General features: G+C 39.8%; 1 protein-coding gene across 4 annotated transcripts in view; it reads right to left on the bottom strand.

Moving 5' to 3' along the window:
* Positions 1-2273: 2273 nt before the first annotated feature.
* Positions 2274-15888, bottom strand: part of FER (FER tyrosine kinase) — a 144279-nt gene continuing 130664 nt past the window's right edge. For all 4 annotated transcript variants that reach the window (XM_081940239.1, XM_081940236.1, XM_081940237.1 and 1 more), the window contains 2 exons: positions 7774-7896; positions 2274-5861 (listed from right to left, as the gene is read on the bottom strand). In XM_081940239.1, coding sequence (XP_081796365.1) covers positions 5716-5861; positions 7774-7896 — 269 coding nt within the window. In that variant the 3' untranslated portion in view covers positions 2274-5715. The remainder of the gene's footprint in view (positions 5862-7773; positions 7897-15888) is intronic.

The raw sequence follows: 15888 nt of genomic DNA, 5'->3' as shown, positions 1-15888 counted from the left end.
TCCTTGACTTAAAGAGTTATTTTTCTCATACAGAGTCATTCTTACTTTCCATTCTTAAGGGCATTTAGAATACCCACCACCACCACCACTTTCCCTAGCTGTTAATGATGGCCCTACTTACATGAAATAAATCCTTCTACTTTTACAATCAGAAATGAAATCCCACAAAAGGTTTAGCCAAGCTAGTAATTCTAAAGCAGTGCTTCTGTGACTGGCTTTCCAAGGAGGATTGTGACTTTTGTCTTATCATCTTACGTAGTTTATCCATGTAAACTATATAAACGTAAGTTTACCAAATGATATGTTAGATTTAGCTCAAAAGCTGCGTTTTACCTCATTTCTGACTTTAGCTACTTTTAATAGCTCTAGCACATCTGTGACCACTAAAAATTATCAATTAATTCTTATACACATTAATTATCTCGAAATTGGAATATGTATATGCCTATGCTCAATACTTCAATTCAAGGTTGTTAAGTTTGTGGTGCAATAGACTGAACAATAACATGTTTGCACTGTTCAATTGCTCCACAGTAAATTGCACAAAACAAACTTGTTTAAAGGATATAGATCTCCCTTATTTTATCATCCTACTTTTCAATAGCTTCCCTCTTGCCAGAAAAAAAATATTCTCTTTTTCTTATACTAAATACTAAAATGTTGTCAAAAATAAAACAGGGAATTCAACTTTTCTAAGCACAGTTTTTGCACATTATTCAGTTTCAAGATCTAATGTTTTAACAACTAAGAGGAGAAAAAGTTACAAACAAGTAAACATTCTTTCTTAAATTGCATGAAACAAAATCTGTTAGAACTCAATGAAAATGCATGAGTTCCACAAGACCTACAATGCTTGTAACAATTACTTTATAGAACTAAAGTTGAAATTTTTTATACAATTTCAACCTACTCCCTTAACTTCCTGTTGAGCAGGCTGCTCAGTGGCTGGGAAATAAGAAGCGGTTTTGGAAGCAGAAGGAAATTTTTGATGGGAAAAATTCCTCACGTTCACCAACCCAGTTCAGAATGGGTTCCTCCTAATCCTGGCAACTTGCAAAAGCTAAAAGCAGTTATCTCACTGCAAATAACTAAGGAAGAAAAGCTCCACCTTTAATTAAAGTCTGCAAATTCCAGATATCTAGAAATAGTAGGGTTAAAAGCTCTTGTTAATTTTAAAGAAACAAAATGTACTAAATCTTTTAGTCAGCTAGCAAAATATATAAAAATTGTACCTGTGAATTGTTACTTACTACCTTCTGTTTCACAGCCAGTAATATGCAACCAGGCTCAACCATTGATGTAATCAGTTGATTCACTTCCCTAAACTTAACAGATTAACTGAACATTTCTAACCAAACAAGCTTCATAAAATTGCTATTTTCAACCTTCTTATACCATATTCCCCTGAAAATACGACCTGTCCTGAAACTAACGCCTTGCCACATTTTTCGCGTAGGCAAAAATATAAGCCCACCCCTGAAAACAAGCCCCCTGGACAACCCCCCTCCAGCCAGGCAGAGCACTGCTCATCGGCCTAGCAGTATCCCAAAGGCACCAAGCCACGGGAGCTGGAGGGGGAAAGGCGCTGACATTGCCAGGCGGCTGCTCCCTTGCGAGCGGGCTCCCGAAGAGCCGGGCACACCTCAGGGGCAAAGCAGACCATGATGTGACCATGCTCATGAGCAGCCGCCCGGCAAGCCCCTGTCCAGCCAGGCAGAGCGCCATTATGACCTAGGGGGTATCCCTAAAGTGCCAAGCCACGTGGCGCTCTGCCCGCCCTCTAGCTCCTGCGGCTTGGCACCTTAGGGATACCCCCTAGGCCAGCTCTGCTCGGCTGTAGAGGGGGGTTGCGCGAGCACCTGTTCCTCCCCTGCAAGCATGCCTCCCAGCCTTGCCATGACCTGGCCCAGCTCTCCTTGCAGGACCAGGCCACCGCCACCGCCATGCTCCGAGCATAACTTCCAAACTCCAGCTTCCAAACTCCAAAACTTGGCTGCCAAGTCTTCCAGCAGCAGCCGCTCTAGGAGTGGTCTCTATGTTTGTGGGCTGGCTGCCGGAAGCTCTCTGCCCGGAAGACTCTCTGTCCGGCAGCCAGCCCACAAACATAGAGAGCACTCCTAGAGCAGCCGCTGCTGGAAGACTTGGCAGCCAAGTTTTGGAGTTTGGAAGTCGGAGAAGAAGTTATGCTCGGAGCACGGCGGCAGTGTGCTGCCCTGGCCCTGCAGGGAGAGCTGGGCCAGGGCATGGTGAGGCTGGGAGGCATGCTTGCTGGGGGCGGAACAGGTGCTTGTGTAACCCCCCTCTCCAGCCTGGCAGAGCTCCATGCACTGATCTAGGGGGTGTCCCGAATGTGCCAAGCCGTGGGAGCTGGGAAGCGGGCAGAGCGCAACGTGCCTTGGTCCCTTAGGGATAGCCCCTAGGTCAGTGCATGGACCCCTGCCCAGCTGGAGAGGGGGTTTGCCGGGCAGTTGCTCATGAGCATGGTCTTTGAGAGCCAGTTCGCAAGGGTGCAGCTGCCCGGCAACCCCAAAACAATAAGCCCTCACCCTATAATAAGCCCAAGGCCATATTTTGTGGGGCAAAAGAAAATAAGACCCTGTCTTATTTTGGGGGGGAAACGGTAGTATCTGCGTCAACATTCAAAAATAACAAAAAATGTAGCACTTGTTAAATATAAGTACCTTCATCCATAAATAAAAATACACCCAAATATTTCAAAAATGGAAAGTTGCTAAACAATCTTGAATGAACGAGGGCCTTTAATGCTTTCTTACTTTGTTTTTTTATATATAAGGTATATGGAAGTTGTATTTCAGAATAATGTGCTTTTGGCAAGAGCCTTACGCTAACATATTTTTTTATAAGGAAGCATGGTATAGAATGCAAATCAATTTCAAATTATTGAAATTCAAAGTTTTGGCTTTTAGTTGTAAATGTTAAGTTGTTCATAATTTATTCATTTCTTGCATTTTCAAATTTTGCTAATATTTATTGTTAAGAAGCAACAGAAATGCTTATTTAGTATTACATATTACCAGCAATAGTAGAGAGATTCTAACTTTATTTTTACAAGAACTACATTAATCCTGGAACAATAGATTTTCTAATTATGCAGAAAACTTTCACTTACTTCATTAAGAAAGGAAATAACTATATGCATTTGGTATGGATATAGGTTTACCACATAATTTAAATAGTTTTATATGGTAGGCAAAACTGGTTTTACAAATTAAGTTACAAACTAAGAGAGTAGATTGTATGAATGTGTGAAAAATATAATATTAATTAGCTAAACTTACTTTTTGGGCATGAGCCCTGACTACATTCTAATTTCTGATTTTAGATTACCTCTGATTTTAAGACAGGAGACAGGCAAACAAATGCTCAATGTTCTGGTATTATGTTCAGAAATGTTTTCAAATTTGAGCAGCAGTCTGACATGAATTGCAAATTTTAACTGCTTACATAAATGAAATATAAATAGCAGTATCCTTTACATTTATACAAGAAGATGAGGACAAGGTGCCCTTTTAATCAATTTAAGACAAAGTGCTGTCTTTTCCCATGTTGCAAGACAGAATACATTCAGAAGACTTTAAAAAATGGAAAAATCTCTCCTATATAAAAATAGTAACCCTGAAAAGAAAAATTAAAAACATCATGAATACAAGGAAATACATTCTTTACATTCTGTCCTGACATTTACCCATTAGTGAATGCATAGACGAAAATGTGCAACTGGGCAATTTGTGGTGTTTTTCCCTCCATGGTGTTAGGATTCAGTCCTTGTGCATTTTAATTAATAAAGGAATGCCGATGATTAAAGGCACACTATTTGGATCCCTTTAGGATCACAATAATCGATTTTACTACTTTTGCTGACTATTCTTTTTATGATCTATGTATGCCCATTACTATACCTAAAAACTGCAATGTTACATTTATTTCTCATTTCTTTTACCTCTTTACTGGATTATGAACTATAAAACAATCTTTGTATATAAGGCAACACTCACCTGATATCCCTTGCATTATGTTACCAACAAGCTCATCTGCAATGAAGAATGTTTTCCTCCAATATAATGCTTTACTGTTTTATTCTGATATTAATTTTATCACATAAATGACATCAATTGTTCTAGTCTAAAAGTAGAATACGTCTTGCTCAACATCACCATTCTGTACTACCACAAGACACATGCACAAAAGACCAAAAGTGCTCTCCCCGAATGATAAGCAAAACAGAGATGTTTTGCAATCACAAACTTCACCAACATCTTGGTTCTCACCTATTTCAAGGAGCAAAACATCACATTGCTTCATCTGGAAGTGCCTGATTTCCTGATACAACATGACTAGCATTTGGCTGCTTCTGAGGTATAATCTGAAATGCTTTGCAACAGAACTGACCAGCTACGGATTCAGGAAATCAGGATGAAACCAATAACCGGGGGGGAGGGGGGGGGAGAGTCATTCTCATGAAAATCTCAGGGAGAATCCAGTCATTAATTTTGCTGATTATTGATTGATAAGTCTCAGAGCATCCAAATATCAATTTAATAAAGGATGGAGATACTGAGCTTAACTGGAAAAATGGAATTGCATTCTGTTCAAGTTTGTTGTTTTAGAGGGCAAACTACTTTTTTCAAGGGTAGTAATTTTTTTACTACCATATTCTTTTCGGGGCCTTTTTTAAAAAACACAGCTGAGAAACTGATAGTGGATACAGTATGAATGTGTGTGTATTCCTTCCTCCCAGAGGCATACAGAATTAAAACATCAATTCACAAAGTTTCCAATTAGGTAATTCACTTTGCTTTTCTGATATAAAATCAATGCTACTGGTTACCTTAATCATACACTACTTTCATTTGCAAAGATGTTGTTGACTGCACTACTGAATGTGCACATTTAAAAATGTCTATTTCTATATTCCATTCTTCTGAAAGATAACACTTCTCAGCACTTGCTTTACATGTAACTCTCACTTTTGAATATATATATATATATATTCCTGAAAATTAAAAAAAAACACTATTAATTGATTTGTGCTTGCCAGTTTCTGGCAAATTGTGCCTCTTTTTTCTCATTTAAAGATGCAAATAAATAATATCCAATATTAGAAATAATTACTATATTGAAATGTCTTTAAAAAACATGTGTCCAAACTCCCACATTCCACAAGCATATCCTTACATAACGTTCTTGAATAAACACATATTCAGTATTGCATCAGCTGGTGATTTTGCATGTGTGTGTTCCCTTCTTCAAAAGATACATTGAAAACTGTGCCTTTAGCTTTAAAATTCATGGGAATGATTCATGAACCACTGGGCTTATACTAAGACTGTTGCAAGTGCATGGATTGAAAAGGATAAACAAAGGTCCCAAAATATTCTTTGGGATTTATCACAGAAATAGCTAAATGAGCCAGAATTTCCTAACTCTACACATATATTACATGTTTATCTATTTACACAAAACCTAAATGACAGCATAAAAAGCACTTAACAGAACACTCTTTTTTATCATAGATATTTTGACATTCTTCAGGTTGGGCACACATGAATAGAGCAGTTTTTTTATTATTATTTTAAAAAGGAATCCAAGAAGAGTATCAGAAGAAATGTGATATAAATGTGTCGGATTTGTGACAGGAAAAATAATACTTTTCTACAAAAAAGGAAGTCCTGTTCGTTGAGTCCTACTAATTTCTCATGATGTCACCTTCTTTTTCAGTGCAGACAGCTCTTTGTGAATCTCGCTGAATTTTGGTCTCATTTCAGGATTGTAATCCCAACATCGTTGCATTATTTTATAGATATCTTCTGGACACTTCTGAGGTGCTGACATTCGATAGCCTAGTATGTATTTTTTAAAAGAGGTTATTAGAAATGTAATCGAAGAGAAAGTACAATTTAAATTTAAATGACTAAACCTACTTAGAAACAACTCCTATACAATATGACTTATACATACATACCAGTGGTGGATTCCTACTGATTTGGATTGGTTCGGTCAAACCGGTAATAGCTTGGCAGCCTGGGTCGCTGGAACCAGCAGTGATCCAGGTCTGCCACGCCCTCGAACCGGTTCTCCCGGCGGTGCTGTAGGTGTTTTTTGCTTCTGCATATGCACAGAGCAATTTTAATTATACTGAGCATGCGCGCAAAGCACATGTCGGGTCCCTGAGCAAACTGGCAGTAGTCTCTGCCAGAACCCCACCCCAATACATACATACATTTTTTTAAAAAAATATTGAACAGGATCTTCTCTGTTGCAGTGCCTGCCCTCTGGAACAGCCTCCCCACTCAAGATTTTAGGACTGCTTTCCACAAAGCATCAAAGACTGGGATATTTCCCTGGTCTTGATGCGAGATGACAGATGAGCCTGGTCTGGGATTTTTTGGGTTGTGGGCCCTGAGCATGATTTATATTTATACATGTTTTTTGCTATTCGTTTGGTATTTATTGGGGTTTATTATGTTAAATCATTAGGGAGCAGAATATTTTACACTGCACAGTGTAATTTGACCTAGCAGGTAGCCAAATGCTATAACCTAGATCTCTTTCCCAGGATGACCACCACCTGCTGGTTTATTAAAAAAATTAAACTGTGATTACATATAGTGAGCAACCTAGAAGAAAATGTAGAAGGCAAAGAAAAGGGAGATGAAATTAAAATCTCTTTTCTAAAGCAGCTGATCTCAGTCAAAGGCTGTTTTCAGATCAAGATCCCTTGCGCACATTTAGACCGGAAGACATTTGCACAGCCCGGATCTCAGTCCACAACAAAACAAACCTCATAAATCAAGTAGCCTTACTTATCCTGCCTGGGTGTCCAGATTCAGTAGGCTGTTGATGGAGTTTCATTTTTATTTGGTTTGCAGGCAAACCCCCACACCCCGAAGAAAAATCAGGAAGACAAAGACAAAATGGAATCTGCCCTCCTCTCTCTTTTGTCTTAGAAAGAAAGCCACAGTCCCTAATTATCTTAGCAAGATTTTGTACGTGGTTTGCCATTGCCTGCTTCCTAGGGAATGAGAGAAAGCGAGTGGCCCAAGGTCACCCAGCTTCGTTTTACCCCTGAGGTGGTTCCTTCTGTTGCTCTTATTTAATAATATTTAGAAATATAAGAGTGTGCGGGCGCATGTGCATGTGTGCATGTACGTTTGCACACCATGTAAGAAATGGCATATGGGAGAAATGTAAGTCAGGTGCAATGTTTCATATTTGAAGGCAAAACAGTGATTTGGACCAACTGTGATTGGGTGTGCAAATCACAGTTGCCTGCAACTCCTTAAACCAAATCCATCTTGACCTGGGGTCAACTTACAGCTACAGAATGCCATTGCGCAATCCTTATGGGAATAATGCTATGGTTTCTAGGGATAGAAAACAATGCTATGGAAGCACATCTAGAAGCATATCTTGGCCTGCATAACTGTTTTCAAGCTGCTGCACAGCCTTAATGTGCAGGTCAGTCTTAAGAGCCAAAGTCCACTTCATCAAATAATGTCCAGTTGTTCTTCTGAAAACTTACTGATAGCTAAAGATTAGCCTTGTACAATGACTTTTATTGTAAGATGCTGATTATCTAATAATCAAATAGCAAAATGTATCATCTAGCATGAATTCCTGCTATATGATTTCAGCTATGCTGAATTATCTCCTGTTCGGTGTTAGAACGTCCGCCTAATTTATAAAAGCCATACAAATAATCAGGTGGAATTACTTAATACATATTCATTACAAACACACACATGCAATTACCTTTCTCTACTTGTTCCCGTGCTTGCTGATTAGTCATGCCTGGATACGGGCATACACCCAAGCTGAAAGTCTCCCAGAGGAAAATTCCATAGCTCCATATATCGCTTTCAGAAGTGTACCGTCCTATTGGATAAAGTGGTTACAAAAAGATGGAAAATGAAAATCCACACAGAAAAATAGGCAAGAAATAAAATGGCCACCAGGCTGGGACCGTGGACCTTCAGAATTCTGCAGGAAGATGTGGGTTCTTTATGTCCAGAAGAGGCTCATTCAAATATTTATTTTGAACCTATAAATGTAGCCCTTTACAAGTTGTGCAGGCTTGTGCTGGATGATTTTTGTGCTCCCTTCTGACCAGGCATTAAATCCTCTTACCTTCGCTACTGATTTGGAATCGGGAGCGCGCACATGCACGCGCTTCTCTCACAGCACTTCTGCACATGCACAGAGTGTCCGTGATAACATCTGGGCACATGGGCAGAGCCTCCCGCCACCGCCGCTACCTGTTCACCCGAACTGGGGCAAACTGGCAGAATAGCACCTCTACTTCTGAGTCTTTACTTCCATGATTCATAATCTTAACTGTATTCTTAATCCATGCCATTTCTCAGTGTTCATAAACTAAAACAAAACAAACTTATAGTTTAAAAAACCCATTGCAAAATATTAAAATATTGACCCAAAAACAGTTTAAAACAATACTTTGCAATATTAAGTCAAAGCAGCAGGGAGCCATAGACAGGAAAGTGAAGTTTAAAAGTTCCTTTGGAAAGGAAAATTCTTTATGCCAATCTTTATATCAACCTTTATCTCCCTGGTTATAGAAGATATTATATTTAAGTAGCTGGTACATTCAATAATTAAATAAAAAGAAGTCTTGTGTTTTACTCTTATTATGAATGTCAAGCTATTTAGCAATCTGCTACTTTCCGCTTCTAATCTCCATTTGCAGCCCTCTTCACTTTCCTCACTGGTTGACCCACATAATCAAACATCTAGTAGCTCATTTCCTATTACCAATAGCGTACTATGTGGGATGTTGGAAGGAAGCAGGAGATTTGTTATTACCTTTTTTCTCCCAGCAACATTGTTTGTGGTGTACTAGTTTGGGACTGCCAGTAATATGCAATGTTGACCAGAATTACTGCGATAGAGCAAGATCAGGCTTTTCGCTATACAAATCCTGCTTTCGATATCTGACTTCTTATAACTGGAACCAGAAAATCAGCAAGCAAATTAGGATAAAGAGGGGGAAGATATGATGGTAAGTATCCAGATGTGAAACAGGATCTCACCAGGGAATAATAGATATCTCAAAATCTTATCAATTTTTTATTGGCAAAAAGGAATAAGCAAATTTGGTTAAATTTCCTAATCTTGGAAAATAGAGTTCAGTTGTTAATCAAAGGTCACATACTTGTCAATATAGTTAAATGTTGCCCTGTAGGAAAAAGAATCATATACCACTTGAATCTCAAGCTAATACAGTTCTTTAATATTTAAAATGACTATAGCAAATATATAAGCTACCTGGGTAATTTGTGAGATTTATTAAATAATAATAATAATAATAATAATAATAATAATAATAATAATAATAATAATAATAATAATAATAATAATAATAATAATAATAATAGGTGGGGCCCGACTAGTAATTAATGCCAAATCCGGCGAAACAACTGGCAGCTGTGATACACTTCTGTTGATGCAATAATAATAATAATAATAATAATAATAATAATAATAATAATAATAATAATAATTTATTAGATTTCTAGACCGCCCCCTCTCCCCGGAGGGACTCGGGGCGGTGTACAGGAATAAATTAAAAAACCATATAAACAATCGTATACATAGCTAAAAATCAAATTAAACAACCTCTGTACAAATTTATAAAAATTAAAAACAGACCATAAAACCAATCATAAAATGTAGAAATAAAACTGAGGTGGGAATGGTGGAATTAGGCCAAGCCGGCTAGCTGGAACAGGTGGGTTTTAAGTTTCTGACGGAAGGAGCGGAGATCCATAGCCATTCTAATGTCGGGGGGAAGGTCATTCCAGAGGGTTGGGTCCGCCACAGAGAAGGCCCTTCCCCTAGGCGCCGCCCGCTGGCACAGCCTAGTGGACGGCACCCGGAGGAGTCCCTCTCTGTGTGAGCGAATCGGTCGAAGGGATGTATGGGGCAGGATACGATCCCGCAAATAACTAGGTCCTGTGCCATGGAGCGCCTTAAAGATGATGGTCAACACCTTGAAACGCACCCGAAAAGCCACAGGCAGCCAGTGTAGCCCGCGCAGGAGAGGTGTTACATGGGAGTAGCTAAAGACTCCCGAGACTGCCCGCGCGGCCGCATTCTGAACCAGCTGCAGCCTTCGGGTGCATCGCAAGGGGAGCCCCATGTAGAGAGCGTTGCAGTAGTCTAGCCGGGACGTCACAAACGCATGGGTGACTGTGCGAAGGGCGCTCCGGTCCAATAGGGGACGCAATTGGCGCACCAGGCGGACCTGGTGGAACGCCCCCCTGGCCACGGCTGTCACATGGTCATCCATGGACAGCCGGGTATCCAGAAGGACGCCCAAATTGTGTACCCGATCCACGGGGGCCAGACGTTCGCCCCCAATGGCCAGTGATGGGGTAAGCTGGTTGAACCGGGGCGCCGGTAGCCACAGCCACTCAGTCTTGGACGGGTTGAGCTTGAGTCTGTTACTTCCCATGTGTATTTCATTTATACTGGTGTATCACTTATCATACTGGTGTATCACTTATCATACTGGTGTATCACTTATCACTTATGTGTATTTCATTTATACTGGTGTATCATAGATTTAAATTGTAAGTTAAATATTTAGCAATTACTCTAGTATCGCCTCAGAAAAAATGATTATGGATTGTGTTCTACTGAAAATGTCCCTCTTGCATATTCAGGCTAGAAGCCAAACATTTCTTGGTCAAATCTTATTAGATATCAAGAGAAAGATATGTTAAACCTGACTTCATATCAAATTTGATTTTTTGACAGTATTCTTCATGAAGGAATTTGCTCTCCAAAATAAGAAGCAATGATTACCTCCTTCTTTCATAGAAGAAATATGTTGAGTCACTATAATAAAGGAGACCATCACTGCCGGAACAGCCTAGAATACACCTTCACAGCACTGATTGGTTGTATCTCACAAATAGCAGCTATTAAACCATTCAGTGTGATGGTGTCCAACCTGTGACTGGTTTTTTTTTTTAAACAAAGTTTTATTGGTTTTTTGGTGTTTTACAAAAGGAAAAGGTATGGGGAAAGTTACAAATTGTGGCAGCCGCAAACTGCGGTAGGTATACGCCCCCTCCAGACTCATGGTATACATTTGCATAGCATTCAAATATTACATAATAACATATAGTCAGTGTGATAAATTAAAAATAATTTCAATCAATTTGTATCATGTGGATTTTCTTACTTATTTGTGTGATCTAAGCTTTCTTGATGTCGCCCCATCTCCCCCCGTTGGCAGTGCTCCGGCCCCTCCCGTGTCTTGTGTATCTACTGGGATGTCTTCTGGTTTTTCTAGGAGTAATTTATTTTTTTCCATAAAGGCCTGTGCCTCTATGGGTGTGTTAATTCTGACCTTTGTCTCCTCCCAGAATATTAACATACCTTCAGTCTGCAACCAACAAAACCACACCCCTTTCTGGTATAATTTATTCGCCAATTGCGAATAATATTTTCTTTTCTCCCTCACTTTCTTGGGGATCTGTTTCAGTATGGTTATCTCCTTATCTTTGTATATCAGGGCTTGTCCCCTTTGTGTATTCAGAATTTCATCTCTTGTGCTTTTCCTAAGAAATTTAATGTGCACCTCCCTGGGGACATTGTGTGTTCTAGCATATGCGGAGTTCACTCTATAGACCAGGTCTATTTCCCACCCCATCTGTTGCTTTTCTTTCTGGGTATACTCAGCCAAGATAGTTGTCATGATGTCCCTAATGTTTTCATCATCTGTCTCCATCACATTCTGAAATCTAAGATAAAAGGACATTCTCTCAAACTCTATTTTCATTTGTTGGGTGTCAAGCTCTTTGTTTCCCTTTTGCACGCCTTCCACCCCCCCCTTTCATCTCAGCCGCCCCCTGCTCCAAGAGATCCAATCTCTGTGAGTTCTTATCAATTTTTTCCTGGTTCCCTCTAATTTCTTCTTTCATCTCCTTCAGCTGTTTCTTAATTTCCTCTTGTCCCTGTAGAATTTGCTGAAACATTTGATGAAACTCTAAGTCCGGCATTTTAACTTGTTTAAAAGCTGTCAATGTTGATTGCGTGCTCGGACTCGAGGTTGTAGATGTCGGGGCAGAGGCAGCAAAGCCGGACTTTCCAGGAGGTGGTCTTTTAGATGTCATTGTTAGTAATAAAGAGTCCAGTCAGTATAGAGAAGAATCAGTCAGAGTGGTAGAGCAGCCAAGAGAGTTCGGGGGGTAGAGAGACCAGGCAAGAGGGAACTCTCTAATCACCCTGGCAGGGAACAGACGTTTTTCACTCCAGAAAGTTCAAAAGCAAACAATCCACAAGAGAGGTATCCAAATAACACGGAGACAAAGACCGGAAGCCTGAAGCTAATAGGTGGAGTCAAGTTCAGCTTTCATGAAGACAACGGAAGTGTGCCATCTTGCCCTGCCAACTTCGGGTACTGAGGCAACAAATAAAGTTTTCAGAGTTCAAAGTTCCCAAAGATCACATTTTCTTAAAGCCTAAGGGTTTAAGTCTGAAGATCCATTTAGTTGGAGTGTGACCTCTTTGGTTTGGCTCTCCCCCTCCTCCTTCCCTGGGGCTACGAGCACTTTTGTTTCTAGCCGCTTGTCCAAGGGGGGGGGGAAATCCCCCTTGCCTCCAGCCGCACTTCTCCAAGTTAAACAAAAGTTCTAATTAGCACAACTGACAGGTTTTAGAATTGGTAATAGGTATGAAGGGAGTCTACGCCTCACTGCACCGCCGCTGCATCCTTCAAGTATCTTTTTTTCTCCGGACAGCCTCACAGCGAAGACGCTTCGCGCCTCCCCTTTGCGCTCCTCGGTGCCTGGAGCGAAGCGGGAGCCCCCCGATGGCCGTCACCGATGCAGGGGTCCTCCCGCCGTGCCGCTCCTCCGGCAGAACTCCTCTTCGGGGCGTCCTGTGCCCCCCAAGGAGTGGGGAGCCCACCGGGGATGCGCGGGGCGAGCAGTCTCTGCCCGTCGCCGTCAGCCGCCGGAACCGGAAGCGCAACCTGTGACTGGGTTAATGACTTCTTAGTTAAAAGAATTTTGAGAATGGAATGGAGATACTTGGGTCAGTTACCCAGTTGGTGCTAAAACTTTTATTCCCACTCCCAAGAAAAAGGGGAGCGAAAGTGATTGGCATGTGCAAATCCAAAAACACACCCCTAATTTATCAACTATAACATAGGAATTATTTAAAATATATATATATTTGCATGTCAAAACTGTTTGCTACTCCTTTCTTATTTTGAATTTTTAGGAAGCAGTACCCTGGGTAAGAATTGAAAGAAACATTTGAAAATATTATGCATAGAATTTGGCATTTAAATCCATATTTTATTTCATATCTGCATTACTGAAACCTTATTCACAATACTTGGAAAGTTATTTTTGTGACATTTGGAATAAAACACTGTCTCCAGTCCAACAGCAATTTTTCATAGTTGCATAAAAGCTCTTGGCAAATAGTTATGCTCTCATTTTTCAGCATAGCTTTCTCAATTTTCTATGGCCTTAATGCATACCGTTAAAAGTTTTAGCACCAGCTTCCTTTGAAGGTTCCTGTGTAGTAGTTTTCCATTGGGTGTTTCAAGGTTGCTATGTTTGAAATTTTTGGAAATTTAAGTACAGGTTGAGGAAGGTTGTCATATACTGAGAAAGGTAATTAATTTTGTATAACTTTCTTTTTCTTAACAAAACAGTTGTTTCTAATTGACATTCCTAAATATTTAAACTAAAACATGCTTTGCTATTAGATGTTAAGTCCCAAAGGAAAAGAGATGCAGACTTAGACACATAATCGCATTTCTAGCAGCACAGTGAATGCTCATAATTGCTCTCCACCTACCAGGTAGCCTAATTTAAAACAGCATGAGATGCTTAAATGCAAATAGAACATTGAGAGTTGGAACAATGAATATAACTTTGACTATCAGTGTCACTTATGTGTATTTCATTTATACTGGTGTATCATAGATTTAAATTGTAAGTTAAATATTTAGCAATTGGAAATTCTTAAAACAAAACAACCCTGCAAACTCAGAGGACATTTTCAAAAACAGTTATAAATTACTGAACCTTTCTCATGATAATTACTTCCATCCATTTCTGCTTTGCTATTTCTGAAAACATTTTAAAATTCCATGAAGAAAAATTAATGATCTTGGTTACTGTTCCAGCAGGCCATCTATCCTAATCATCTTGTGAATACTTTCAGTTGATAAAAAACACATGGGGTACACAAAATTCCCAAGTCACAGAACCTGAAGGATTCCATTTTCAAAATAATGCAAGGGAATAATATGATTCTGTGGCCATCAAACTCCTAACCAGTAGCTGTGTGGCTTTTCTGTCAAACACAGGCATCCAGACCACTGGTGAGTGTCAGGAGCTGTCATTGTTACAATCACCTCTAATACAGATCCCTTGAAAGATCATGTGACTCTCCTCTCTTACTATGAGACTGTCTATGGGATACTATCTCTTGCCTGCCACAGCCAGGGGGAGGGCTCAACCCCGCCTAACTCTCACTCCCTTGGGCTAAATTAAGGGGCCAAGGACTAGGGAGTGGAGACCTTCAAAGGAGGGGCCCTTCCTGTCATAACATTCTGCTGCCACTTTCAATCTCTTATACCAGCTCTGCTTTTTCTGCTCTTGGCTGAATCACTAACTACACATATTCCTGCCTCGTTTCCTTGCAAACTGAATCCATGAGGTCAGGCAAGTAATGAAAAATGAGCAACATGTTGGTGGGGCTACAGACACTGAAGACAGTATCTTCAGACAACCATGATCCCATTGCCTAAACTAATGCCCCTTCCCATTGCTTGGTGGTGGACCCAATTATTTGTGGACCCAGCATCAGCACCAAGTCAGACATTTTTCTTCTTCCATCTCAGTTCCTGCCTGCCATACCTGGAAAGCAGGAGGAGAATGTTTAGAGAAGTAGACCCTACTTGAGAGGTATATACATGTGAGCAGGTATGTTGTCAGAGGGGATTTGGTTGACATGTATTTGGATTTTCCAAAAGCTTTTTACCAAACTACCTCATCAAAGAATACCAAATAAATTGAATAGCCTTCCAGAGTTGCTTTGGATAGTGAGACGGGAAGCATATACATTTAATAAACAAACAATAATTGCAGTTTAGGACAGACCTCAGGATAAACAATTACTTAAAATAAAGAAAAACACAGGCTAAGAAAATATAGATCCTACAGTATTACTTCTAGAACAAGGAAATAATTGAGTTGTTGGTTTAGTTGTTACATTCTGTGTAGCTGAAATGAAGGTAATTTTTACAGCCATTTGGTAGAAGTATAGAGAAAGCAAAGTAGTAAAAATAAAACAAAAGTGGTGAAAATAAAAGCAGCTGACTATCAACCAAAGAAATTGTGTGTTTCTTTCTCTAAAACAATTGTAATTTTTAAAATAAAAGTAAGAGTGGGAAGTATTTCGTGTCTAGTACTTACTTCCAGATATATCTTTAATTCCAAGCTCAGTTTCCAGGAGTCTTCTATTTTGAAAGTTTCCAAAGTTGTCCTAGTTTACAAATCTCATGGCTTAGGAATTCATCAGCAATATCAACGGCTGTAAAAGGCAGGGGCTCAAACCCTGGGATTTCATTGGGTTTCAAATTATTGGAAGTTTACAGGTTTCAATTCCAAAGGCATTTACCATATTTTTCGGAGTATAAGATGCACCGGAGTATAAGGTTTTGAAGAGGCAATTTTTTTAAAAAAAGTAGGTAGATAAAGGGATAGAGAGGGAGAGAAAGAGAGAGAAATACAGTAGGTAAATAGAGAGGGAGGGAGGGAGGGAGGGAGGGAGGGAGGGAGAGAGAGAGAATAGTTAGTTAGGTAGTTAGATAAAGGG

The sequence above is a fragment of the Natrix helvetica genome, assembly GCF_964273705.1.
Source record: "Natrix helvetica genome assembly, chromosome: 2".
Lineage (NCBI taxonomy): Eukaryota > Metazoa > Chordata > Lepidosauria > Squamata > Natricidae > Natrix > Natrix helvetica.
This window is presented reverse-complemented; position numbering and strand designations above follow the sequence as displayed.